At 43.2% G+C, this 24627-nt stretch overlaps 4 protein-coding genes across 6 annotated transcripts; 3 read left to right on the forward strand and 1 right to left on the reverse strand.

Moving 5' to 3' along the window:
* Nucleotides 1-251: 251 nt before the first annotated feature.
* On the reverse strand, nucleotides 252-8937 carry lrp13 (low-density lipoprotein receptor related-protein 13). The gene is made up of 21 exons (XM_056420124.1): nucleotides 8873-8937; nucleotides 8566-8723; nucleotides 7836-8048; nucleotides 7527-7730; nucleotides 7039-7254; nucleotides 6683-6912; nucleotides 6270-6399; nucleotides 5827-6017; nucleotides 5434-5620; nucleotides 4593-4805; nucleotides 4315-4498; nucleotides 4015-4216; nucleotides 3663-3827; nucleotides 3205-3405; nucleotides 2551-3100; nucleotides 2351-2470; nucleotides 2045-2155; nucleotides 1696-1929; nucleotides 1225-1609; nucleotides 363-471; nucleotides 252-275 (listed from the first exon to the last, which is right to left on the reverse strand). Exons 1-21 carry the CDS (start codon nucleotides 8935-8937, stop codon nucleotides 252-254), a joined length of 4092 nt encoding a protein of 1363 aa, XP_056276099.1.
* Nucleotides 8938-9971: 1034 nt separating this feature from the next.
* On the forward strand, nucleotides 9972-19124 carry LOC130196843 (mothers against decapentaplegic homolog 2). Its single transcript, XM_056419230.1, has 11 exons — nucleotides 9972-10132; nucleotides 11116-11527; nucleotides 12906-12995; nucleotides 13216-13409; nucleotides 13780-13914; nucleotides 14113-14187; nucleotides 14958-15011; nucleotides 15152-15379; nucleotides 15523-15660; nucleotides 16519-16663; nucleotides 16871-19124. The coding sequence occupies exons 2-11, from the start codon at nucleotides 11292-11294 to the stop codon at nucleotides 16992-16994; spliced, it is 1419 nt and encodes a 472-aa protein (XP_056275205.1). The 5' UTR covers nucleotides 9972-10132; nucleotides 11116-11291; the 3' UTR covers nucleotides 16995-19124.
* Nucleotides 19125-20117: 993 nt separating this feature from the next.
* On the forward strand, nucleotides 20118-22153 carry LOC130196309 (immediate early response 3-interacting protein 1-like). The gene is made up of 3 exons (XM_056418329.1): nucleotides 20118-20282; nucleotides 20483-20584; nucleotides 21657-22153. Exons 1-3 carry the CDS (start codon nucleotides 20192-20194, stop codon nucleotides 21710-21712), a joined length of 249 nt encoding a protein of 82 aa, XP_056274304.1. The 5' UTR covers nucleotides 20118-20191; the 3' UTR covers nucleotides 21713-22153.
* Nucleotides 22154-22232: 79 nt separating this feature from the next.
* Nucleotides 22233-24167, forward strand: si:ch211-12e13.1 (uncharacterized). 3 transcript variants are annotated; one of them, XM_056418327.1, is made up of 6 exons: nucleotides 22233-22291; nucleotides 22548-22613; nucleotides 22709-22872; nucleotides 23059-23286; nucleotides 23445-23654; nucleotides 23916-24167. In XM_056418327.1, exons 3-6 carry the CDS (start codon nucleotides 22794-22796, stop codon nucleotides 24101-24103), a joined length of 705 nt encoding a protein of 234 aa, XP_056274302.1. In that variant the 5' UTR covers nucleotides 22233-22291; nucleotides 22548-22613; nucleotides 22709-22793; the 3' UTR covers nucleotides 24104-24167. The 3 variants fall into 3 exon arrangements, with proteins under 3 accessions (XP_056274302.1, XP_056274300.1, XP_056274301.1); XM_056418325.1 differs by having other exon boundaries at nucleotides 22253-22613; nucleotides 22691-22872; XM_056418326.1 differs by having other exon boundaries at nucleotides 22253-22613.
* The last annotated feature ends 460 nt before the right edge of the window (nucleotides 24168-24627 follow it).

Consider the following 24627-nt stretch of genomic DNA (forward strand, 5'->3'; position numbering starts at 1 on the left):
AAAGTAACTGTCAGATCAATGTAGTGATGTGAAAAGCATAGCATGTTAGTTATTTTATTAAACTACTAAATTCACTTGTATATTAAGTTTGCAATAGCTGTAGTAAAACCAGATTTCAGTAGCTAAATACTAACACTTGTGAAGTTGATGCTTGGCGTCTTAGAGACGGTAAACAATGCTGAAATGAATTCACAGGAAACCGTGCAAAATGCAAAAACATTTATTTAAAAGCGCTTTACCCAAGAGCAACCTCAGCCCACAGAAGATACCGCTTCCTGCAAAGAAGGAAAGCAAAGTCAGACGGCCTTCCCACAAGCAGTAACAGGTAACATTTTAATTCACGGAATGTTTTGGAAGTCAACCTCTGGTTTGTCCGTGTCTGCTGGGGACGTTTGTGCACTCGGGGTGGTCTCCGCTTTGTTCTCCAGGTCAGTCATACTGGTTCCCTTCAATGCTGCCGGGCTGGTTCTCCTGCAGGGAGGAAACACAGAAGTCTTTTGCTCTATACGAGGCCAACTGTTGTGCTACATATGGCATCTGCACAGACCGCGAATGTAAAGATGCATTCAACGTTCCTATCAATACTAAAAATCACATGTGATGCAATCTTTCAGTCCCGCTAGAAGTGTAGCTCTGGAGATGGCAGCCTTAAGTATTGGATAGATTGCCATGACGTTTGGAAAGATATTCATGGTCCCCCAGAGGGTGCAATATACTGACTGTCATCATTTCCATTTGTCAAATACTTTTTCTTCTTTGTAGCATTAAGAGAGTTCCGCAGTATTTCACATGTTGCCAAAGGGCATTCTAGCAATTATTCTGACCAATCTGCATTGTTTAGCTACAGTTTTTGTATCAGCTAAGCTCACTTGGAAACTCTACTGATGTGGTACAAAAAAGACGAACCACACGATACCATGCACATCTTTTGCCGAGTCGATCTGTGCAGTTCCACGAGGTGGAAACGTGGCATAATACTTTAAAGGCTCTCCGCGTTAGGTACCTCTAAGAAAATGTAAGCTTGCCAACTGATAACTCCTGAAAGCACCTACACATCGAGCTCAAACCTCCAAGGCTGGTGAATAATGGTGCCAGTGGCACTTATGGCTTTGGACTTTTTCTTGTAATAAAAGGATACGTCCAATATAATTTCTTTTATCAAGCTGCAGACTAAATCCAGACATTTACTTTGTCACTGGAAGGTTTCTTAATTAATAATCAAACCTTTTGTTGGCCTTCTTCCGCCTGACCACAATGGCCAACACAACAATGAACACCACTGATGCGCAGAGCGCCACGCCGCCGTACACGATGGGGCCCTGCATGTCCTTCAGCAGGTTGTCTTGACAGGCGTCGCCGCTGTAGAGCAGCTTGCACGCACACGCAGTGTCGCCATCGGTTTCGATGCAGTGGCCGTTGCCACTGCAGCGTCTCTGGCTGCACTCGTCTGCGTTCAGGTTCTTCAGCAGATGGTTTGCGTCCAGGGTGGTATTCAGGCCAGTGACTTCAGGAAGAAGAGTTACAGGCGGCAGTGAAGGAGGAGCAGAGGAGCTGTGGGTCGGGGTGGGAGCAAGGAACTTTACTTCTGACCCTTTCTTCAGACCAATACCTAAAAGAAAGTTTTAACTTAGACCTCATGACACATTTTTTTGTAGTTTTAGATGAACAGACATTTTCCAATTCTCATTTACTCACAGTTCTCGTCCGAGTTGTCATTGCAGTCAACCTGACCGTTACAGAACTTGTCAACAGGCTGGCATGAGCGCTGATCCAGACACTGCCTGCTGCCATCAGGGCAGTGCTGCGACGGGCCACAGTGGGTGGCATTCACAGAGATTTGGTCATGGGCACACTTGCATGTCCGCCCTCCTGGGGTGGCGAGGCATAAGTGGGGGCAGTTGCCGTTGTTTTTCGTGCACTCGTTTGAACCTGAGAGAAAAGGGAGAGTAGATCGTCAACTGGAGCGTGTGCTGTACCATCTCGGGATAGGCTCACATTACAAAGTCCCTCTAATCTGCAGCCAAACAGTGTGGCTCTTACGTACCAGTCTGACTGGACTTGCTGAACGCCTTCAAGCTGATCACTTCTGTGGCGACCTCAAACCACAGCTTGTTTTGCTGCTTCCCGTTGTCTCTGTACCAGACCCTGGTCTTGCCTGAAGGAAAGAAACAGTTTTAAAAGCTAGGAGCTGCCAGTGGCAGATTTGAGCTCATTTGTAATGCAGGAATTGTTTTCTTGAGCTATGGATTTACAGACAAAATATACAGAGAACAATCTAAGAAAGGGATGTTGAACAGCCACGCTTGCTGGCAGTACAAACATAGCATCACATACAATATGTGCCCCTTACCACTGACAGTCATCCAGAACGTTGCATAATCACTCAGAGCCACAGCAGTCAGGCCATCGTCAACCTTAAACTCCAAGTATCCAGATCCATCTAGCTGGACAGAGCAGATGGTCCCTGAACCTGGACAAGAATCAAAGTTATATATCTGGAAAGACCATTCCAACTCTTCTGATCATATGCAAGAACAAATATAAGTGTACCCTTGTCAGCCCAGTAAATCTTTTCCCCGTTACTGGAGAAGACTAGAGATGTGGGCTGGACAGCATCCTTCCACATCACACTCCGCCCGGCACCGTCCATGTTGGCACACTCTACAGTGGCCACTGTGCCGGTACCCTGCGGCCCCAGGTTGGTGAAACAAACTCTGCCACTGGGAGGGTGGAGGGCGATGGACTCTATCCTACCAATACCTTCCTTGATGAGAACAGCCGTGTGCCCACTAGGGATGGCGGTCACCTGCAAGCGGTGCTGTTTGTTGCCGCTCCAGTAGATGTTATCCGTTACCCAGTCGAGGGCCATGGCGGTGATGGTGTTCCCCATGAGTTTGAGACTCTGTCCCTTAGAGGACAAGACGGAGCCCTTCAGTTTAAAGGAGCCGAGTGAAGTCGTGCCGTCGTCGGTCACAAACAGGGTGTGGTCACGTAGGCTGAAGTCCATGAAGGTCGCCTCATTGACACCGGGCACCTGCAGGGCCAGGTGTTCAGGCCAGCCCTGCAGGTGTGTTACTGTGTGTTGGGACTGCAGGTAGACCTATGAGGAATATAGAAACAAGCGGTAACACATACCCACAAAAAAAAAAAAGCACTTCTGTTAAAAGCAGATTAGACCTAGTTCAACAACAACAAAATTTTAACCTGTGTGACAGTAGAGGGCGACAGCATCAGCAGGTAGGCTGAATTGAACAGGCTGGAGCAGGAAAGGCCATCCTCAGCCAGTAAGAGTCCAGCGGGACACTTGCACACAGCCTTGGATCCGGGGGACAACACACACATGTGGGAACATCTCATCTTCTTACACTGGTTCTCAATGCCAATCTGGAGCAATGGGTGGATGACCTGCAAACCAAACGGGACAGTATTTTAATAAAGCGCGTTTTGCAACTTATTATTCATGATGAGGAGTTTTAGATCCAGCACATGGTACAAGTTTTTTTTTCTCTTCATCCCAAAACTAGTCGGTCTCCTACGTGAAACGCTTCAAACATGCAGTTTTATAGCAGTGCGTGGGCAGTATGGAACACTGGAAGCCCTCACAAGAAGAAAGCTAAATTTAGCTACAGTTTCCATCACAGGAGCAACCGCATTTCACTCACCTTCACAGCAAAAGGTTGCCTGGGTCTTTTCAGGAGAACTTTAGGGTTTTTTCCAGTTATTTTATGGGCAGCCAGCACCACTCTCTTCTTGGCGTCAGACCAGTAGAGCATGTCATTGAACACTGACAGGGAGAATGGGTTGGTGGTCTCTTTCATCTGTAGAATCTGAAAATTACATTCAGACATGTATTATTCAAGCCTTTCAAGTCAGAGGGTACCATTTTCAGAGGATATGCAGTATGTTCATGCTGAAAAGCCATTTTGCTAGTGTTTGAATTATCTTTTTTTAAAGCCTGCAACATGTATTGGAGTTGTTTCAGCCAAACAAATCCCTCTTCCAAAAAGGTATTACCCGAATGTCATCTCCATCCAGCGTTGCAGATCCAATCGCCCTCAGCCTCTCATCCGTCCAGTAGACTCGTTCAGAGATGGCGTCCACAGCCACACCGCCCGGCCAGCCCAGACTGGAGTTCACCACCGCCCTCCTCTCAGACCCGTCCATCCCGGCACGCTCTATCTTCATGACATTACCGATCTCAGTCCAGAACATCAGCCTGAGAGAAACAATTATTCTTTTTTGAATAAACTCAAAACTGAGCAAGATTTGAGTCGTTTTACACATTTTAGGAGAATGACATAAAGCAATGCAGACCCTTTTTGTGGCAGCAGTGCCAGAGAGCGAGGCTGATCCAGGTCTTCATCCAAGATGACACTGTGGTCCACCGACTTCACGGTTCCTTTGGCCAGTCTGATGGCAATAATCTTACTGGTCACGCCGTCGATCCAGTACAGGTTCCTCCCGAGCCAGTCAACCGCAATAGAATCAGCCCGGACATCTGCGGAAACAAGGTGTCCATATTCACAGTAAATATGGATTCCTCCACTACATGTAGATGTCACCTAAAATACTCGAACCACATTTGCGCCGACCTTTAATCAGAGTGCCTGTGGTCTTCTTGTCCAGCGAGGACCACCTGATGCTATCAGTGTCCAGACTGACCCAAAAGACTCTCTGCTCCTGCCAGTCGTAGTCCAGAGAGAGGATGGCCTTCTTGGCCGTGGACGGCAACACATCTAGGCTACCGCTGCGCAGGCCAAACGCAAAGAGGTCCGTTTGGACGGACGCCAACAGGAAGGGTTCACCTGAGGAGAGAAACGGACCAGTGTTAAGGTGATGGACATTTGTGAACACATTCAGGATAGTCTAATGAGTACTCTTTTTTTGTTTTAAACCAAGCATGCTCATTAGATTTATATCCAATACATTTTAGCAACATTAATGTACACCTTCATCTGTTTAGGTCTTATCACTGCGCAGAGACATCAAATATTCATAGAACTTAAAATCATTAAAGAAAGATTTTTTAAACAAACTTAAATTTGCTTTTTTTGGCAAAGTGAAGCTTGATGCCACCTTTACATTTACAGCCAGAAAATGATTAGCTGAGCATAACACCTGGAAATAAAGGAACCTCTAGCCCGACCTCATGTGAACAGGACCGTCCTGGGCAAGAAATAGTCTGCACATATGGAAACAGGATGATTTGGCTACCGAGCCTGACGCAACACCAATTTATATGTTTTAGAGTTGCTGGATTTTTTCATCTTCCAAACAAGTCAGGCTTGTTTACACTTCTCCTGGCTGAAACTATATTGAATGGCCCGACAGGAATGAAATTAATATTGTCCAACTTTCAATAAAGTTGTCTAAAAAGTGGATTTCCCAATGACGCAAACACGAGACCGAGGATATCCATCAAAAAGACTTTACCAGTGATCTTGCAGCTGTGTCCACCCGTCTCCATAACATAGCCAGGGTGACAATCACATTGGTACGAGCCCAGCGTGTTGATGCACAGGTGACTGCACACGCCTGGCCCCCGGCCTTCACACTCGTCAATATCAGCACAGCTCTGCTTGTCATTCATGAGCCTGAACCCTGCTGTACAGCGACAACGCTACACCGGAAAACACAAGTATGAATCGGGCATGATACTCACTATACCTAGTCTAAAAATAACGATCTGTCAAAAACATTTTACGGCTACATTCACAATTCAGTTTCTAGTGCTCTTTAATTTTCCATTTCAACCCACTGATTGCTGGTTAGACTTTAACTTAATTGGTTAACATCAATCACACACACAAAGTGTGAGATCCTCACCGGTCCCTGTGGCGTGGCGTAGCAGAGTTGGGAGCAGCGGTGGTCATCTGCCTCTGCACAGGTGACCTGGCAGCCGCCCCCCTCGTCAGAGCCGTCTGCGCAGTTGGAGAAGTCGTTGCACACCAGGATGGGATTCAGGCACTCCTGGCTGCCACACTGGAACTGGTGGGGGAGGCATGTCACCGGCCCACCTGTCGCACACAGACCATGTTGATGGTTACAGAACTTTACAGGTATTGTGTCACATTCACGGAAAGAATTTAACTCTTAAGTGTTTATTCCGTTTATACAGACACGATACTCTATCACAATATCATTTCCTAATGAAGTGCCACATGGGAATAGAGAGGGCTTTATATAAAACACTATCTCCAGCTGGACGCAAACTGCGTGCAGTTATATGACAGTCAGCTTTATTGAGTAAACATCTGTAACTTCCTCACATTCAGTCTCGTCACTTCCATCATCGCAGTCCTTCATGCCGTCACATCTCCACGCTGTAGGGACACACTTTGTCCTGGAGTTACACGACCACTGGAACTTACCACAGACTAGTGGAACCACAGGACAGTCCTAAAGAACCAATTCATTATTTTACAGTTAGCAAAAGTGGTACTTTACAAATCCAAATGTGAGAATATAGCTTAACCACCACATCATGCATTTGCCCAACTGAAAACTTCCAGCTCCATGAGTGTTTGGACCCTGAACGTTTACCTTCATGCAGCTGAGGGGTGCAAGAAATTCTGCAATATGAACATAGACTACCGTCCTATGATGTCAAAATGCCTTTCCGGGGGTTGCTCTATAGCTTTGGTTCCCCCTTAATGTACTCAGTGCTGCCTTTAACATTCACCTTCTCATCTGTGCCATCTTTGCAGTCCTGATCTCCATCACAGATCCACTCCTGCACCAGACACTCTTGGCTCTGGGGGCAGCGGAGTTTGGTGGTGCAGGCCGGCGTGTTGGTGCAGCCGTCCTCATCCGTGCGGTCCTGGCAGTCTGGGTGACCATCGCAAAGCATTGTGGCTGACACACACTGGCCACTGATGCACTGAAACTCGGTGTCACTGCAGCCCATGTCAGCTGAGGGAGGGGGGGGGGGGGGGGGGAGGTGTAGAGATGCCAAAGATATCACAAAAGTTGTCCTATACAAGCAGAGCTGATTAATACCTATGGATTCATCCATGTCCCCGTTCAATGACAACGTACCACAGTTTGCTTCGTCACTCCCGTCCACACAGTCCCTCTCCCAGTCACAGAGGAAGTTGTTGGGAATGCAGCGGCTGTTGTTATCACAATGGTGAGCGCAGCCATGAAGCCGTTTGACGCATCCTAGTTCATCCGAGCGGTCCTGGCAGTGAGGCATGCCGTCACACACCTTGCTCTGCTCGATGCACTTCATTCCATGCGCGCACTGGAACTGGCCTGCAGGAGACGCATGGCATAATCAGGATGTTGGCAGAACTGGGCTCAATTATTGTAGAGTGTTTTACAGCTTCGCTACCAATGAACGAGTTGCAGTTACGTACTTCAGTTTACAGTCATATCAATACGATTTCCCAACAATACTGCTCTTAATGTCAGTAAATGGATATTGCGAAGTGAAATTGTTGATCTCAGCAAAATATGACAACCTACTGGAAGGGAAAAGAGTAATGCAGTTTAACCACACAAAACAAACCCCACCACCGGATTACCTGGTTCACATGTTGATTTGCATTCTTCCTCATCCGAACCATCTCTGCAGTCTGCTTCTCCATCACAGAAATGGTTGAAAGGGACACACTCTACTCCGTTCTTGCAAAGTGTCGAGCCAAAAAGGCACTTGATGGGGTTTGAGGAGCCAACAGCGGCAGGTACGAAGGTTGAACTGGCCTCGTCATTTTCATACAGCTCTTCCTCTTGGCAACGCAAAATGAAAGAAATGGGTTAACATGAAGAAAGTGTGACAAGGGGTGTACATTTCAGGAGAGAGATCTGTACATTCTCAAATCCTTTCAACATACCGCAGTTGGCTTCGTCCGTGCCGTCCAAACAGTCCTTATCGCCGTCACAGATGAAGTTTGCAGGCATGCAGCGACTCTTGTCGCATTGATGAAAACAGTCCTCAGTCTGCTTCGTACAGTCCACTTCATCCGAACGGTCCTGACACTGATGTATCCCATCACACACCTGGTCCTTGGCTATACACTTTTGCCGATGAGCACACTGGAACTGATCTGGAGGCATTTTACATTATGAGACATGCATGTAGACATTCAACGGTTCAAATGTTGTGTTATTCTTTTTAAACCTGCATGATGGTGTTTTAAACTGCAGTTTCTAGTCCAGCATAACTGTATTGCTTAGTATCGAAAGCATAACCTCAAAGAGAGTAAACATTAATCTAGGTATAGAATATATTGCAGGGCTGTTGGACAAGACTACATTAGTTTAAGATGGGTGTACCTAATAAACTGAGTGTTTAACCATTTCAATTTACAACTGTTTAGTTTCCGCTGCAATTTCACCATTATGGATTAACTGGCCATTATGCATGGGGGGCTTTTTATTTAACCCATTAAGAATCATCCTTCAGGTTAACTATTTACACACACAAAAAAATTTAAACAGATTTTGACTCAAACACTTCAGTGATAGCAACATGTTTTAGCGATTCACAGAAACATGTGTGACAAACACTATCCCATCTGAATGAGTAATTTAAAGAAACACTCAAAGTATTGAGTCCAGTACCTTTATTGCATCCTGAAGAGCAGTCCATTTCATCTGAACCATCCTTGCAGTCAACCTCTCCATCACACACATGACTGTAGAGGACACACTCAAAGCCATCCTTGCATGGTTGCGAGCCCAGGTCACACTTCAAAGAAGTGCTTTCAGCTGAAAGCATCATTGGAGTCACAACATGTCACACACAGCTTAAGAAAAGAAAAAAGCCAATTATACAGCTCACTCAACATCTGAACTCTGATCAAATTATACCATAATGGGAAAATCTGATCAGAATATTTTAGTAGATCAAATTAGTTTTGGTAGGCTTGTCTCACCTTGCAATGTCCCTGACAGTTGTAAAAGGAGTGCACAAAGAAGAAAACACCCACCCATTGCCACAGACTGACTAAAACAGAATAAGTGCATTGAACTGCAAAGCGTAGCATTTTATAGGGGTACCAGGTGAGGCTAATATAACCTGACTGAACACCTGAGTGAGGGGAGGAGCTAATGAGTCTTGCCCTATTATCCTGTGCAGCTGTTGATTTAATCATATCATACATAAACGGAAGAAAAAACATTAAAACTCATACTGGACCTCCCCAATTAAGGCTTACTGTGAGATTCTTTAATCGTTTTAATGATATATATATTTAGCAGTTAATATACTGATGTATGTTGTTTAAATGTGTAATGATATCCTAAGGAAATAGCTTTTGCATCCCTACCTCTCTGAATGATAGATTTTGTATCATTCTTTACTCAACAATTGGACATGTGCAATCTCATAAATTGTCAATAAGAAAGGGCAAAATACATTTAAATTACATTTAAACGTACATGGTAGGGGAGCAAGTGCAGAGAATAAAAAATAGAAGCCACAAATAAAAAAGCATAAAATAGGAATAAAAAAGGTCACAGTAAGTCACAAACTCTGATTGTATAGTTTCACACATATAGCATTGGCAGTGCATGCTGTTACTGTCCTCATGGACTTTAATGTAGTTGGAACAGCATTTAAGAGATTTTAGATACATTTCAAACTCTTTAAAAAAAAAAAAAAAATAGTCTTCGGCTTATAAACTTACATTTATAAATTTAGAATTTTACTAAAATAATCAATACATATATGATATACGCCCTTTCCTCAAATGTTCTGTCATAGCTAAATAATCCAAATATGACATGTAATAAAAAATAAATAAATATGTGTACAAAGAAATCGCTAATAAATGTTGAATGACAGATATAAACTTATGCTGTCAAATAAAAAATATAGATTATTACCAATAATCAAGAGTATGTGTGTGTTTTTTGTAATCCTCCAATCAGTTTTTAAGAAAGGAGGGATCAACAGCTCGCCCGTGGCCATCATGTTTGTTGTTTTGTTCCGGTCTACCTAGCTAACCCCGCAAACTAGCCACAGTAGCACTGGTAGCAACTTGAGAGGAGCCCTCCAGCCTCGTCAGGAATTAGCTTTGGTACAAATTTAAAAAACAGTTCACAATTTTTATGTCAACAAGGTGTTCTGAGGGCTGTGCACGTCTTGTCTCCAGAAACAAGCGGATCTTTGGACTTTCCCCCGGGGGTAACTATTGAGACGCTTTCCGCTGTTTTCGCGACTTTGTAGCATGTTGTTTGGTGAGAGATGTCAGGTCCGTTAGCCAACGGGAGCCAGGACTCAGTTCGGAGGAGTTCGTCCAAGATGCTAACTCGTTCTGGTGCCGTGTGTCTGTATTTTAAATAAAAGTCACAACCGACCCGCCGCGACGTGTAAACGCAGCATTACGACGGCGCTTTGTACACCATTTATCGCCTGGACGAGCGGACGATAGGGAGCAGTTGGAGGATCTTTTTTTTTTTTTTTTTTTTGGTGGATCACAACAAAAGGATTTTTGATAACAAGCTGGCAAGCTAGTTGAGCTAGCTAACGTTAGCTGGACGAGCTAGATGGAAAACAAGCTCCTTTTAAAAAAAATGCCTCCGATCTGCTTCGGTACGTCAACGAGATGTGTTTAGTTTTTTTGCTTTTCGCTGACGAGAAGACAATGAAGCCTTCTGCTAGTGAGCACTCTGCAAGCTAACGCTGGGGAACTTATTGTTGTGATTGAGCCCCCCCCCCTCCAGGTAGCTAGCAGGCGGCCTTCACGAGCCACTTGGTGTTGGCTCTGCGGGGGCCGGTCACTAAACACTGCCCTCGTTCTCTGGCTTATCCAACACGTTGTGCGTTAGTTGCTCTTTCTTCGTGATCGCTTCCGCACACGGAGTGCGACAGTGCGAGTCGCCCCCCGTGTGCTAACTTTGTGAGTCTGCATGAGCGCTAACTTGACTAGCTCGGTGTTGGTGACCAAGCTAACGTCAGGGGAACAGCTCTGCTTGGTCAACTCGCTGCACACACGAGAGGCAGTGGTGTAATGTTGTGAAAAAACTGTCTTACAATGTTATTACGTATTCGAAGATTCGTTGAGAAATAAGTTAAGTTGCATGCCTTGTATTGTTTTGATGTGTTTTTATTCTTCTGTACTTTATTGTGTGTGTAATGATGTACTTTGTGTGTGACTTTCTCCCAAGGTGTCCCTCTCTTTTGAGTAAACCCTGTGACTCATTGGTCACCGGAGGGGCCGCATCCGAACAAGGGCCCAAACTGTAGCTCCAGGTCCCCCATCTGTGTGAGTGTGTGTGTGTGTGTGTGTGTCTGGGAGAGCTTGTGTTGACTACCCTGGAGACTCGCGGCTGGTCCAGCTAGGATGTCCTCCATCTTGCCATTCACCCCTCCTGTGGTGAAGAGGCTGTTGGGCTGGAAGAAGTCGTCAAGCGCCTCGGGTGGAGCAGGCGGTGGCGAGCAGAATGGGCAAGAGGAGAAATGGTGCGAGAAGGCTGTGAAGAGCTTAGTGAAGAAGCTCAAGAAGACGGGGCAGCTCGATGAGCTGGAGAAAGCTATCACCACACAGAACTGCAACACCAAGTGTGTCACCATCCCCAGGTACGCTGCCCGACACGTTCTGTTCAAACTAGAATGAGGGAGAAAGCTGCTGATGTTGCACATCTCTGCAAGTGCACTTAGCTGAGACTAATACCAAACCATGAAACCTTGGGCCGGTGGCAGATGCTGATCTTGCACCTCATAATTCCCTGTGGTTATTACTAAGCATGTAAAACTGACGTTGAACTGTTTGTTTACGGATGCAAAATAGCAGAACATGTATTGCTCTTTGAAGATGAGTTGATAATATATAAAATCGCTGTTTATTTACAACTGCAGTTAGATAGTTTGTATTATGCTTGTGGAAAGAGAGAGAGAGAGAGACATTTAAAGGGTGAGAGAAGATGTTCTTTTTATCAGCCAGCCAGCCTTGATGGCCCAGACTCAGTGGGAACACCACGTTAACATATTCATTCCTCACTGATGGGCCACCAAGTACCATGTCAGATGTTTGTATGTCTATAGATAGCGGCCTGGTTGTTATCGCCTGAGAATTGTTCTAGGCCGCACTGTTATGTTTGTAGAGATACGGTGGCTGGCTCGATCTGAATGAAATTATTTCTTGTAGAGAGCAGCAACACGAGAGAGTTCACAAGACAATGCCAGATTGAGGCATTGCCACCAGCCATACTTTTGTTGGTATGTTTTGATTGTGATTGGGGGTGTCGTCTACCCTGCTTCTCACGTGGCAGGTATCCAATCAAGATTCAGACCGATTCTACTCGAAGCATTTAGTTTCCTGCATTCAAAATAGCTGTTGAATTGGCTGGTGGACACATTTGGTTTCCTGCCCTGTTATAAATCAGACAATGTGTTATGTTGGTTGAGATCCCAACAACGTAATTAAGTCTAGTACATTTTAAGCATTGATTATGTATAATTTGTTATTGTCCTGTCATTTTTCAGATGCTATTACTCCTCATTCCAAGTCATCATTCTAAGTTTGCTTGTTATTTTCTTGTGAATGTTTTGAGATTATTTTGTTTGTCTTTCAAGGTTGCCCCCCCCCCCCTCCTCTTTTGTGCCATTGTGTGTCTTATGGTTTGTTTGAATGTCCGACATCAACGACTGTAGTGTAAAAGTGTTCAGTCATTTTAAGCGTTTGATGCAATGCTTAAGAATGTTCTTTGTCTCATTCATTGTGTGTTTTAGCAGATTCCATGTTGTTGTTTTTTCCTTAATTATCTTTATAAAAAAGGCTTCTCTTATTTGAACTTCCCACGGTTCATTTCCACTGCTGAAAGTGAATCTGTCTTTTGTTTTTACAATACGACTCTAATAAAAGAGGCCTTTTAATGTTTACATTACCCATACTGATATTTCTGAATGAGCCATGCCCCATGTTTATCTTTTGTCTTGTTGTTTTCTCTGTGTACAGCAATTGCTCTGAAATATGGGGACTGAGTACACCAAATACGATAGAACAGTGGGATACATCAGGCCTATACAGCTACCCTGACCAAACCAGGTGACTATCTTCAACTCTTGTATGGTGTTGAGTACAACTGCGATGTGGGAGAGTTGTCGTTCCAGTGTTTGAGGTGACGGACATTAAGTACACGATTTCATCTCGTTCTCGTCTCCACTCAATCCATCTCCATTTCCCTCCCCTACCTGGTCATGCTATGTGTCACCCCCTCTCCCCTGCCTACCATCTCACCTCCACTTCCTATTTGCTGTTCAATCAGATCCCTGGATGGCCGCCTGCAGGTCTCCCACAGGAAGGGGCTTCCCCATGTTATCTACTGTCGCTTGTGGCGATGGCCGGACCTCCACAGCCACCACGAGCTGCGTGCCATCGAGGCCTGTGAGTATGCCTTCCATCTAAAGAAGGATGAGGTCTGCATCAACCCCTACCACTACCAGAGGGTGGAGACCCCAGGTGAGTCGACTTCGTTCGGTGGACATTTGTTACCCAAAACAAGCACATCTCTTTGTATTTCAGTGTCTATTTCATTATTGTTTGCTCCCACTAAGATTAATCGACATGTGTCAGTGTCTATGCAGAATAGCTTCTTAGTTGCCAAAGTAATTGTTTGGTTGTGTGAGGGGTAGAATTTCTTACAAAAGAGTTCAATTAGAAGATCAATAGCATTCTCTAGTCTGCTAAATGTGAAGCTACAGGTACCGTAGCTTAGCATAAAGACTGGAAATGAGAGTAAAGGACTTGAATATTAAAATCTGCAGGGAAAACTTGAAAAAGCATATAGCTGATAAGAGTCTGACTCTTCTCTCTTTACCCAACACTGTAGTGCTGCCTCCTGTTCTTGTGCCAAGACACTCAGAAATCGTGCCAGAGCTGCCACCTCTGGATGACTACACTCATTCCATACCTGAGAACACAAACTTCCCCGCAGGAATCGAACCTCCAAACAACTATATACCAGGTGAGTTCATCGTCTCCACCGGGCCAGAGGCACTATTTGACTAATGTACTGAAGGGTTCTTCTTTTACACTCGCCTCAGCAAAACAATATTACTAAAACGTTATTTTGTATTATTTAAGTCGGTTAAACTGGATAACAGCAACGTTGTTGTTCTCCCCCCCCCCCCCCCCCCCCCACACACACTCATTATTTCAACAGAAACGCCTCCACCGGGCTACATCAGTGAGGATGGAGAGGCCAGCGATCAACAGATGAATCAAAGTATGGACACAGGTACCTAGACTATAAAACTCTTTCTCCTTCCTTCGTGAGTTGACCTCGACTTCTCCAGAGCGCTCAAAGTAAAAATGTTTTCATGGAATACGTCGGCTAAAGATGCTTACGTGATAAACAAAACGGAGACGCTATATCCTTAACTACCTCCTGTGCTTAAACAAACCTGTATCATGTTTCGTAGACCAGATCCTCTTCTAGAGATCTGAAATTTCTGAACTACATGTATTGATTTTGACCTGGTGTTTATAACAGTTATATTGACATGTTCCCAGTGAATCAGTACTGACCTGCATTAGAATCTTGGACAAAGATCAATGACAATACCAAATAGTTTTGCCTAGAGAGGTGCAGCTCTGTGAATTACCTAGTCCAAAGCTGTTGTCAACATGCATTTGAGAAAATGCATATTAGAAATTTCCGGAAATGAACTTTAACAGGTTACTGACTACCTTAAAGTATGTATGCATCTTCAATGTGCTGTTAATGATAGCCATAACGGCAGCAGTATGCTACATATTATGTTATGTCATCCGTGTAGTCTAAACTGTCTGATCTAAATGTGGGATGTACCGACAGGACTTTGTATCAGTGATTGTAAACAGCATCTGTGCATCCCTCTAATGTAAATTGGGCATGTTTACAGTAACATTATGGCATTCTTTCGCAAGACAGCCACCACTTTCATCATAACCTTTGATCCGATCCACCTGGTCCCCATATTATGGTCTCATGTGGTCAATGAATTCTTGTTGTCTTGTTTCTGCCAGGTTCTCCAGCGGAGCTCTCCCCCAGCACTCTGTCTCCTGTCAATCACAGCATGGGTACGATCACATGTCTAGTTCAATTATAAATACACACATTTGCAGTGCCTTCTGTTCCTCCACATATGAACTGTGTTGTGTCAAAATATGATCATCGAGATCAACTTTACTAACATAATGGAGATTACTTTTACTGACAGACGCCTCAACCATAGACCTGCAGCCAGTGACCTACTCTGAGCCAGCCTTCTGGTGCTCTATAGCCTATTACGAGCTGAACCAGCGTGTGGGGGAGACGTTCCACGCCTCTCAGCCCTCGCTGACAGTGGACGGGTTCACAGATCCATCAAACTCTGAGCGCTTCTGCCTGGGTCTGCTGTCTAATGTCAACAGGAACGCCACTGTGGAGATGACCCGGAGGCACATAGGTATGGCACGGCCTCGCGTAACTAACCATCTGTAGACCGCCTGTGAGCCGCTTTACTTTGTTTTAGCTTTAGTTCTTTTTCTGCTGACACATTTTGATGAAGTCAGATCTGGTGTTCGAGCTTCTGTCTGTCTGCATTCACAGGAAGAGGAGTTCGACTCTACTACATTGGAGGGGAGGTATTTGCTGAGTGCCTGAGTGATAGCGCCATCTTTGTCCAGAGTCCAAACTGCAACCAGCGGTATGGCTGGCATCCAGCAACAGTGTGTAAAATTCCCCCAGGTAAGGGGCTGAAGATGTCACGTGTGTATACATTTTGGAAATGTACTGACATTGACAGTGGAGTGCCCACGGAAAAAAACAATTATAGACTGAATAGCGTGTGGTCTTGAATATATGTGGAGCTCCAGATGAAATCAAAATCAGAAGCGGTTACACATACACGGAGCTCGGTGGTTGGTGCGTGACGATACAAATAGTGCAATAGTAAAAGACATCATTTTTAAATAGAAAATGTCCCATAGAATATAGTAAACAAACTCATAATAAACTTGTTTTAACATTCTCCTAAGTGTTGTGTGCATTTAAAGAGAAGATGATGCGTACCCAGCAGAAAAGATTTTTGAAGGTGCACACCACGATGTTTTTATATAAATAAGCCACATCCTGTTGGTGCCTCTGACAACTTTGTAGTTTGCCAGATGGCGGCCGTAGTCGGCTTGGATTCATCCCGGCAAAGGATACTAGAAGACACAGAAGCGTGCAAAAACAAAGTGTCCATCGACCACTCTAAAACTCCCCCTGCAGCACATTCACTCCTCCGCCATTTGATCTGTACGCTGTCAATCAGTCGAAACAGTTCTGCTGAATGTGGGATGCTCCGGTATTGAGAACTTGAAAAGCTTTTCTTGGAGGTGAAAAGGAAATTAAAAAGCATGCTAAATTAGTAAAAATCACTGATTCTGGAGCAGCCAAAGGCCACCGGTCCAGCCCAACCAGAGCCGATGATGTCCAACACACTACAACAACTCTGAGAAATAATTAGTCAGAGACACAGAATGACCACTGTCAACCAAAGGCCACGTGTCTGCTGTGAACCCACATTTACGGCTGCTCTGTTTGCCTCTTTGTTCCTTTTAGGTTGTAATCTAAAAATCTTCAACAACCAAGAGTTTGCAGCCCTGCTGGCTCAGTCAGTCAACCAGGGCTTTGAGGCTGTTTACCAGCTCACCAGGATGTGCACCATCCGCATGAGCTTCGTCAAAGGGTGGGGAGCCGAGTACAGGTGAGCACAGTAAATGCGACTGTTTTTATCAATTTATAAATGTTTATCTGTCGAAGCATAGTGCGACATTATGGTCTTAGACGGAAGACTTTAAGTCACGTTTGGCTTCGTTGGTAGCGTGAAGCATCAAATGTCACGTGTCGTACGGAGTGGCGAGGCGATGTCGGCACAGACATCAGACGTTGAAATGTACATTTTGGTTTCCAGGCGGCAGACTGTCACAAGCACTCCTTGCTGGATTGAGCTGCATTTGAACGGTCCCCTGCAGTGGCTGGACAAGGTTCTGACCCAGATGGGTTCCCCTTCTGCACGCTGCTCCAGTATGTCCTAAACAGCTAAAGAAACACCCCCAAAAAAGGCAGCCCCATTACATGATCATTAAATTTCAAACCTGTGAGTCCTGTCATGAAAAAAAAAAATGGAAACCCCACAGAATGAAATTTCTGTAACCTTCATAGTATTTGTGGCCCAGTTCCACATCCCTGACACACACACACAAACAAATGCACCTACAGTGTTGCACTCACACATACACATACAGACTTTTCAGTAAAAAAAGAATTGGCACTTTGTTACCCATCTATGTCATGCACCTTGTTAAATTGCTTTTCCCCAAATCCTTGATATTAGATCTATTTGTGGTACAAATAAAATGTATATTGGTTTTTAGTCCAGGAAGTAGGGGAAATACCAAAAATATCTGTGAATAGTTTCTCAGTATTGAAGATTGCTTGTATGAGTAACACAAGCTTGAATGCTAAAATGAATTGTGCTCCAGCCCACCCCAACCATTATTCTGAACCTCAGTTTACTTTTCTCTGGGAATCTTGGCCCCATCTTTGGTCCGGGGGAGGTGGCTTGGTGAAGAACTGATGGCTTTGGTGGCCGTTTTCCTCCTGAAGGAAACACCACAATGTGTTTATGAAATTTGAATTGACTTCGGAAGAATGGCCCTTTTTTTGTAACTCGACGTGTGTCGTTATAAGACATACTTCTTAATAGACGAATAGGAATGTTAGTAAGTAATTCCAAAAAAACCCAAATAACTGCAAACTTGATCTGGATGTAGTTTATTTCTTTGTCATTATATGGCACTCTACATGTCCTTGGTTTAGTTGATTTCCATCCCCACTGAACAGCCTGGTATGGAAGCTAATGAGACGTTGGCCAGGCTTTGCCATGTGCACTGGGCAGGGACCAGAGAACATCAGCTGTCGTCAAAAGTTTCTCTTCTCTCTCTTTGACGCGACACTGGGAGTCCTGTGGCTCTCCGAGGTGAAGCATTAAACTTCTCACTAGGAGAAATTGAAGGTATCAATGAATTCATTCTGTTTTTAGCCTATATCCCCATTGTTTTGCTACTTTTTTGTATTCTCGTGTATTTTTATATATAAATATACTTAAAATTTTCTGTCGTTCACTTTTTATTAAAGTAATATTTTCAAGACCACAGCTGTTTCTAAAGTGACATTGAGGGCATGGATCATTCCTTTATTTTACCCAAAAGGTTTCGTTTGATTTTATTTACAATTGCAGCTCTTTGTCTTGGTAAAAAAAATTAATTAAAAGAAACTCACTGCCCCACATGATGTTTTTAGCTTGTTTCAACCCTTTGTTCATCCAAAGAGATCTGGTGCATTGTAAAGTACACAAAACCACCGATTTAACTGAAACCCCAAATCTACTTTCCTGTAATGGTTTTAATGATTCCAGAGGCATGTACAACTTTGTAATGGCCATTCAGTCAGTCATCTCTTCACTTTTTTTGAACAACACACGTGACCTCTTGTAGCCTTTTGGTGCTCAGTCAAGCGGGTTAAGGTTAACCAGATACAATTGGCTTTTAAAATGTTACAGAAACCTGGGGGGAGAGAGAGAGTGGCTTTTTTTAATGAGAAAAGAAGAGTGAATGTGCCTGCACATAGGACATTCTGTGTTAATGTGTGTATTGTATTTGTTCTGTCTATAAAATACAGTATGTACAACAAGACTTATTAGCTTATTAAACTCTGCCATTATTGTCATTACGTGGCTGTTGCGGGTTTAACATGTTTCCTCCCCTCCCTTCTTTTTGATGTAAATGTATTTACCTTATGACACTAGTGATTGTACTTTAAGTGCACCTAGTGACGTTTGGATTTGGGGAACTGAACCATGTGTTAGGTCCAGTGTTACATTGTTTTTATCTTTGGCCTACAACATATGAATGTGAAAAAAAATACATTACAAAAACCGACGTGGACCAGACGTACATATACATAACAGTAGTACAGTATGTGTGTATTTAACAGTAATCTTTTTGCAAAGCAGTCAGTACAGTAGATGTCGCAGTTGTTTTACCAGTAGAGGGCGGTATTGATAGAGCAGGGTTTTTTTTTTCTGACCATAAGCTTCTCAGGCGTGTGGCATATTATGCAGACTTCATACTTCAAAACACTAATAAAGATTTTTATTCTCATGATTCTCTATGTTGTGTGCGTTCCTTGAATGTATTGTGGATATTTGTCACTGAAAACATCTCCAGTAACAGGTAAACACGGGCTGCCTCTTGTAAACACAGGTACCAAGGTACAGGTATCGATGGTAGCTGAAAATATCTACACTTTTAAGCAGTGAAGGACAATAATTAATTTTCTCAAGGGCAGTACTTAAGTACAAATTTGAGGTTCTATTTCTAAATTGTATTTGTACTTATTAATTCTGTTTGACTTCAAAGGCAACAGATTTGACATAAAAAACATTAGCCTGTAAAATAAGACATTTCTTACAAATTGGACAACTGAACAGCATATACGGTCTTAAATTAATTTCACTGTGAACAGATACAAACATCTATATTTATTTAAGGTAATGCTAACTACTTTGATAAGAAATGTTATTCAGCGTGTAGAATATTTGTACATGGGGTTATTGCTGCTCAGGTAAAAGGTGAACGTCAACCACTGATTCATTATCATCTAAGTACATAATATTTATTGGAACTACATTTAATGTACATAGTAATATTTGTAGGTATTTTTACTCACAACTTTATTAATGAGTAATATTACTTTAGTAATATTTGTAGGTACTTTTACTCTACTCACCTTTCATGATAATTTGTATTAAAGCAAAACATATAATCCCTTATAAAAATATAAATTGTTATAGATTAAACCATCCTCAATGATATAAAAAACGTAATCAACTATAACTATTTACAAGTTATCGCAGCAATGACACCGAGAGAGCTCACCCCTCCAAACACCACCGTTTCCATTTGATACTTGAGGTACATTCAGCTCTGTTTAACTTATACTACAGACATTGTTGAGGGTGGCCTTGCTATGGTCTACACATGTCTTACATCACTGTTGTTCATAACGTATCAATACATTGCACACGTTAATGGCACCTTCGTTTGCCTATTATCTCTTGACACGCGCAAGCTGTCATTGTGGTTTGACCTCCCTCAGCCACCGTAGGCTACGTCTGAAGTAAATACTGGATGCTAGCTCACGACTAAGCTAGCTAGATACCTGTGAAAACATGGGTTTTACTTTGTATTCTCTCATTCAAGCAGCGATCCTGTGCGTCAACGCTGTCGCTGTATTGCACGAAGACAGATTTCTGAGTAAAAGTAAGTGGTTGAAGTGTAAAGTGTCATGAATGAAGCTAGCTAGCTAATGCTAGCTTATTACACCTGTTGTACAAACATTTGAAACAATTGGGATTTACAAGGCCGATATTTAGTGGTACAAACTGTAATAAATGACAGGGAATGTTTTGTTTCAATAACTATGCTGCATGTCCATCTGTGTGTGTTAACCATCATTATAGTTGGATGGGGAGTGAACCAAAGTGTCGGAGGTTTTGGTGATGAACCAGGCGTCAAAGTGCAGCTGATGAACCTTGTCCGCTCTGTGAGGACCGTGATGAGAGGTACGTTTCACTCTAGCACCATGTCTAGTACACACACTTTATAGTACCATGTCTAGTACACACACTCTAGCACCATGTCTAGTACACACACTTTATAGTACCATGTGAGTACACACTCTAGTACACACACTCTAGTACCATATCTAGTACACACATTCTAGGACCATGTCTAGTACACACATTCTAGTACCATATTAGTACACACACTAGTACCATATTAGTGCACACTCTAGGACCATGTCTAGTACACACATTTTATTGTACCATGTCTAGTACACACGTTATAGTATCATGTGAGTACACACTCTAGTACCATATCTAGTACACACATTCTAGTACCATGTGAGTACACACACTCTAGTACCATATTAGTACACACACTCTAGTACCATGTCTAGTACACACACTCTAGTACCATATCTAGTACACACATTCTAGTACCATGTGAGTACACACACTCTAGTACCATATCTAGTACACACACTCTAGTACCATATTAGTACACACACTCTAGTACCATATCTAGTACACACACTCTAGTACCATATTAGTACACACACTCTAGTACCATATCTAGTACACACATTCTAGTACCATGTGAGTACACACACTCTAGTACCATATTAGTACACACACTAGTACCATGTCTAGTACACACACTCTAGTACCATATCTAGTACACACATTCTAGTACCATGTGAGTACACACTCTAGTACCATGTCTAGTACACACACTCTAGTACCATATAAGTATACACACTCTAGTACCATATCTAGTACACACACTCTAGTACCATATCTAGTACACACATTCTAGTACCATGTGAGTACACACACTCTAGTACCATGTCTAGTACACACACTCTAGTACCATGTGAGTACACACACTAGTACCATGTCTAGTACACACGTTATAGTACCATGTGAGTACACACACTCTAGTACCATGTCTAGTACACACACTCTAGTACCATGTAAGTACACAGTTTGTGTAAGGGGGAGGGGACACATAAGCCTCGTGAGACTCCTCTTGGTTGTGATCATGGCATCTATTGTTTTTTTCTCTCTTCAGTGCCGTTGATTGCCGTGAATGCAGTCTGCATAGTGCTGCTGCTTCTGTTTGGATAGGGAGAGAGTCGGGGGAGATGAGACCCACCAGTCCGCCGTCTAGAGAACATCTCCATCACCTCAGGAACCCTTCTGCAAAACATTGGATCACGTTGACTCACACAATGTCCCGTCAGCCTGAATGTGAATATTATCATGTAATATCCCACATCAATACTTGGGATATTTGTCTAGGCCTGTTTTGTCCAGCACAGTAATTCAGCTACATATAATGGTTAACTTATCTTTTCTTTTGAATAGCACAATAAAATGCTGAATATGAAACACAACATTTGCCTAAGATGTAACAATCAATAAGAAATAAACGTGAACACATTTGTTTTTCAGAGATAAATATATTATTCACATGAATAACGACTGTACAATGTGTGTGGTTTATATGTAAACATGTAAATTAATGATTGTTGAAATGCGCGCAAAGAAAGATGTTTTTAAAAGTCACTCAGTCTGTTTGTCTCGGTTCTTGAAATAGTCGAATCAGGTCTTTTTGTCCCAGCTCGCACTCCGTACTTTTGGCAACGTCGATATTGAAGCCCGATTGTGTTTGTTTAGTTTTACAGCCCCGGATCGACTTACAAAGTAACTTACTATGTAGCGATATAACGTGCTAATGTGTTTATTAAACTCGCGGAGTTGCATTTTAATTAATAATGTTCGCAATAATGGGCAATGCGCGGACGTCGGTTGTAGCCGCGCTCTCTGTATCGTGTGTGTATTTAGTTTATGTTCATATCTACTGCTCTTATAAGCTGTTGAAAGCAAACGTACTGAACGAGAGACTCCCGAGTTTTGTCTTCCTTTACATCAAATATGTGACCAGAGCTCTGACTCGCAGGACAGGCTACTTGCACACAGCGACGACGCGGGAGCGAGACGTTGTTTACACGGCCCTCAACTGCAGGTGAGCAGGGTCCACTTCCGTTGAAAGTTTTAAGGACACCAAACTGTCCAAAACTGGTCATCCACATCTTGAGTCAGTGTATTTGTCTTCCAAAGGCTGGACACTCCCCTGTTGCGGAGGTTCTGCAGTGCTGCAGGTTATGGTTGGGATTATCCAGACACGGAATACAGAGACATCCCGATGTGCTTCCCGGAGACTCTCTGCCGCAGACTGCTGCTCATGGTGCTGACTGATGCACACTTCAGACTCAGCCCGGCAGGTTAGACACGACACACATTCAGCAGGTCTCCTTGAACAGACGATTCAAAGGGTCAAAGCTGATTGCTCCATCTTGTGTCTAATAAACTAGAACAACACACTTGGGTAATTCCCACTTTCCTTGTGTTCCATGGTTTAATGAATGATTATAATAAAATGGCCATGTGATAGTGAATCTTTTTTGCAGGTCTGTTTCGTGTGCGTCAGAGTTTGAAAACCCTCCAGCCAGTTGATGAACTGAAGAAGGGTCCGTTCGTGCTGCAGGTCCGAGTTCAGGAGTACCGGCAAAGTGATGCAGGGGTGGAGGTCGACATCTCTCTGTCTGCCACTTCTCGCACCGGATGCCCGGTGTGGGAGAGCATCCTGACACTGCTGTCCAAAAACACAGAGCGCTTATACAAGAATGCACATGAATGTGAGCAATAATCTGTTGATTTCTGCTTAGATTTAATCTTTTTTTCTCCAACTTTTGACACAACAAACATCAAATATTGTCATCATGTGTTTAGTGGCAGAGGCAAAGTCTATCTATTCTCTCTCTATTCTTGTGTTCTTGTCTATGTCTTTTGACAGGCCAACCAGATGAGCCTGCGCCAGAAAATGTGAAGCAGATAGAGGTCAAAGTTCCCGGGACTACCGGACTGCAGTGTGTTTGGTTCTTCTCTGGCTACTCACCCTCTCGGCTCCTCTCTCTGGCAGCCAGGCTCTTTGGATCCAGATCGCAGAAAGCACCGAGTCTCTGGATGCTGTCGACCTGCCTGGCTGAAATAGAAAAGCACAAAGGTAAACGATTTGATGAGCAGACCAGACTTATTGGTAGCTTAGGTTGATGATACATTTTAGTCATTTAACCTGGAGAAAATTCATGAAGGCTTTTATTTCTGATATTATACTTTAAAAGAAGATGTATTTTTAACGCCAGATCTTTTCGTGGTTCTCTGGTTTGTTTTCTTCTTTTCTTGCCATGGCGAGTCAAAATTTGTGCTGTAAAAATTTTGGAAGCCAGAATGGTCAGATGATCTCATTGCTGTGTTGCGTCATCAGGGGTTGGCGTTATCACTGCTCCCGTCAACGTCACTGTCCAATTCAAGGAGCCTCTTTTGGTACCAGGCAGAGTGACCATCAAGTTATGGGAGAAAAACGGGGACCAGTCTGGTACCCAAGACCTCATCTTCCACATGCAGCAACATGGGAGCAACACATCTCACATGATGGGAGTGATTTCTAGATGATTTACTCACTTATACGGTTCATATTTGTAGTAAGGTCAAAACACAATAAATATGATTTTCTTTCTGGGGTTTTCTGCTTCAATATTGATAACAGTGTCTCATCAATGAAATTTGGTCTGGACAAACGGATAATTGACCTTTTTTTTTCTCATGATCACAAAATAAGCAAATGTTTTGGAAATGAAAGATTTGATCATATTCAAAAGTTCCAAGTTGTCCAATCAAATCAGATTGTATTTTAAGACTACACTATAAAAACTGTAAATGAAAAAAAAACAGGTATATTTTCCAGATGCATAAGAGGAACTGATTTTTAAAAACATGCCGACAATGCACACCTCTTCTCGTGAGGCCCTGCCAGGTATCGGACACCGTGGAGAGTCTGATGCAATCTCTTCACAAAGAGTTCTACAGATCAACATTTCAGCACATCTGTGTTTAGTTTGTTGCTCTTAAAGCTTCTTGGAAAAAGATTCATGAACGATATGCATAAAGAAAACTAATGGACAATAAGTTGATACATT

Source organism: Pseudoliparis swirei, chromosome 7, assembly GCF_029220125.1.
Source record: "Pseudoliparis swirei isolate HS2019 ecotype Mariana Trench chromosome 7, NWPU_hadal_v1, whole genome shotgun sequence".
Taxonomy (NCBI): domain Eukaryota; kingdom Metazoa; phylum Chordata; class Actinopteri; order Perciformes; family Liparidae; genus Pseudoliparis; species Pseudoliparis swirei.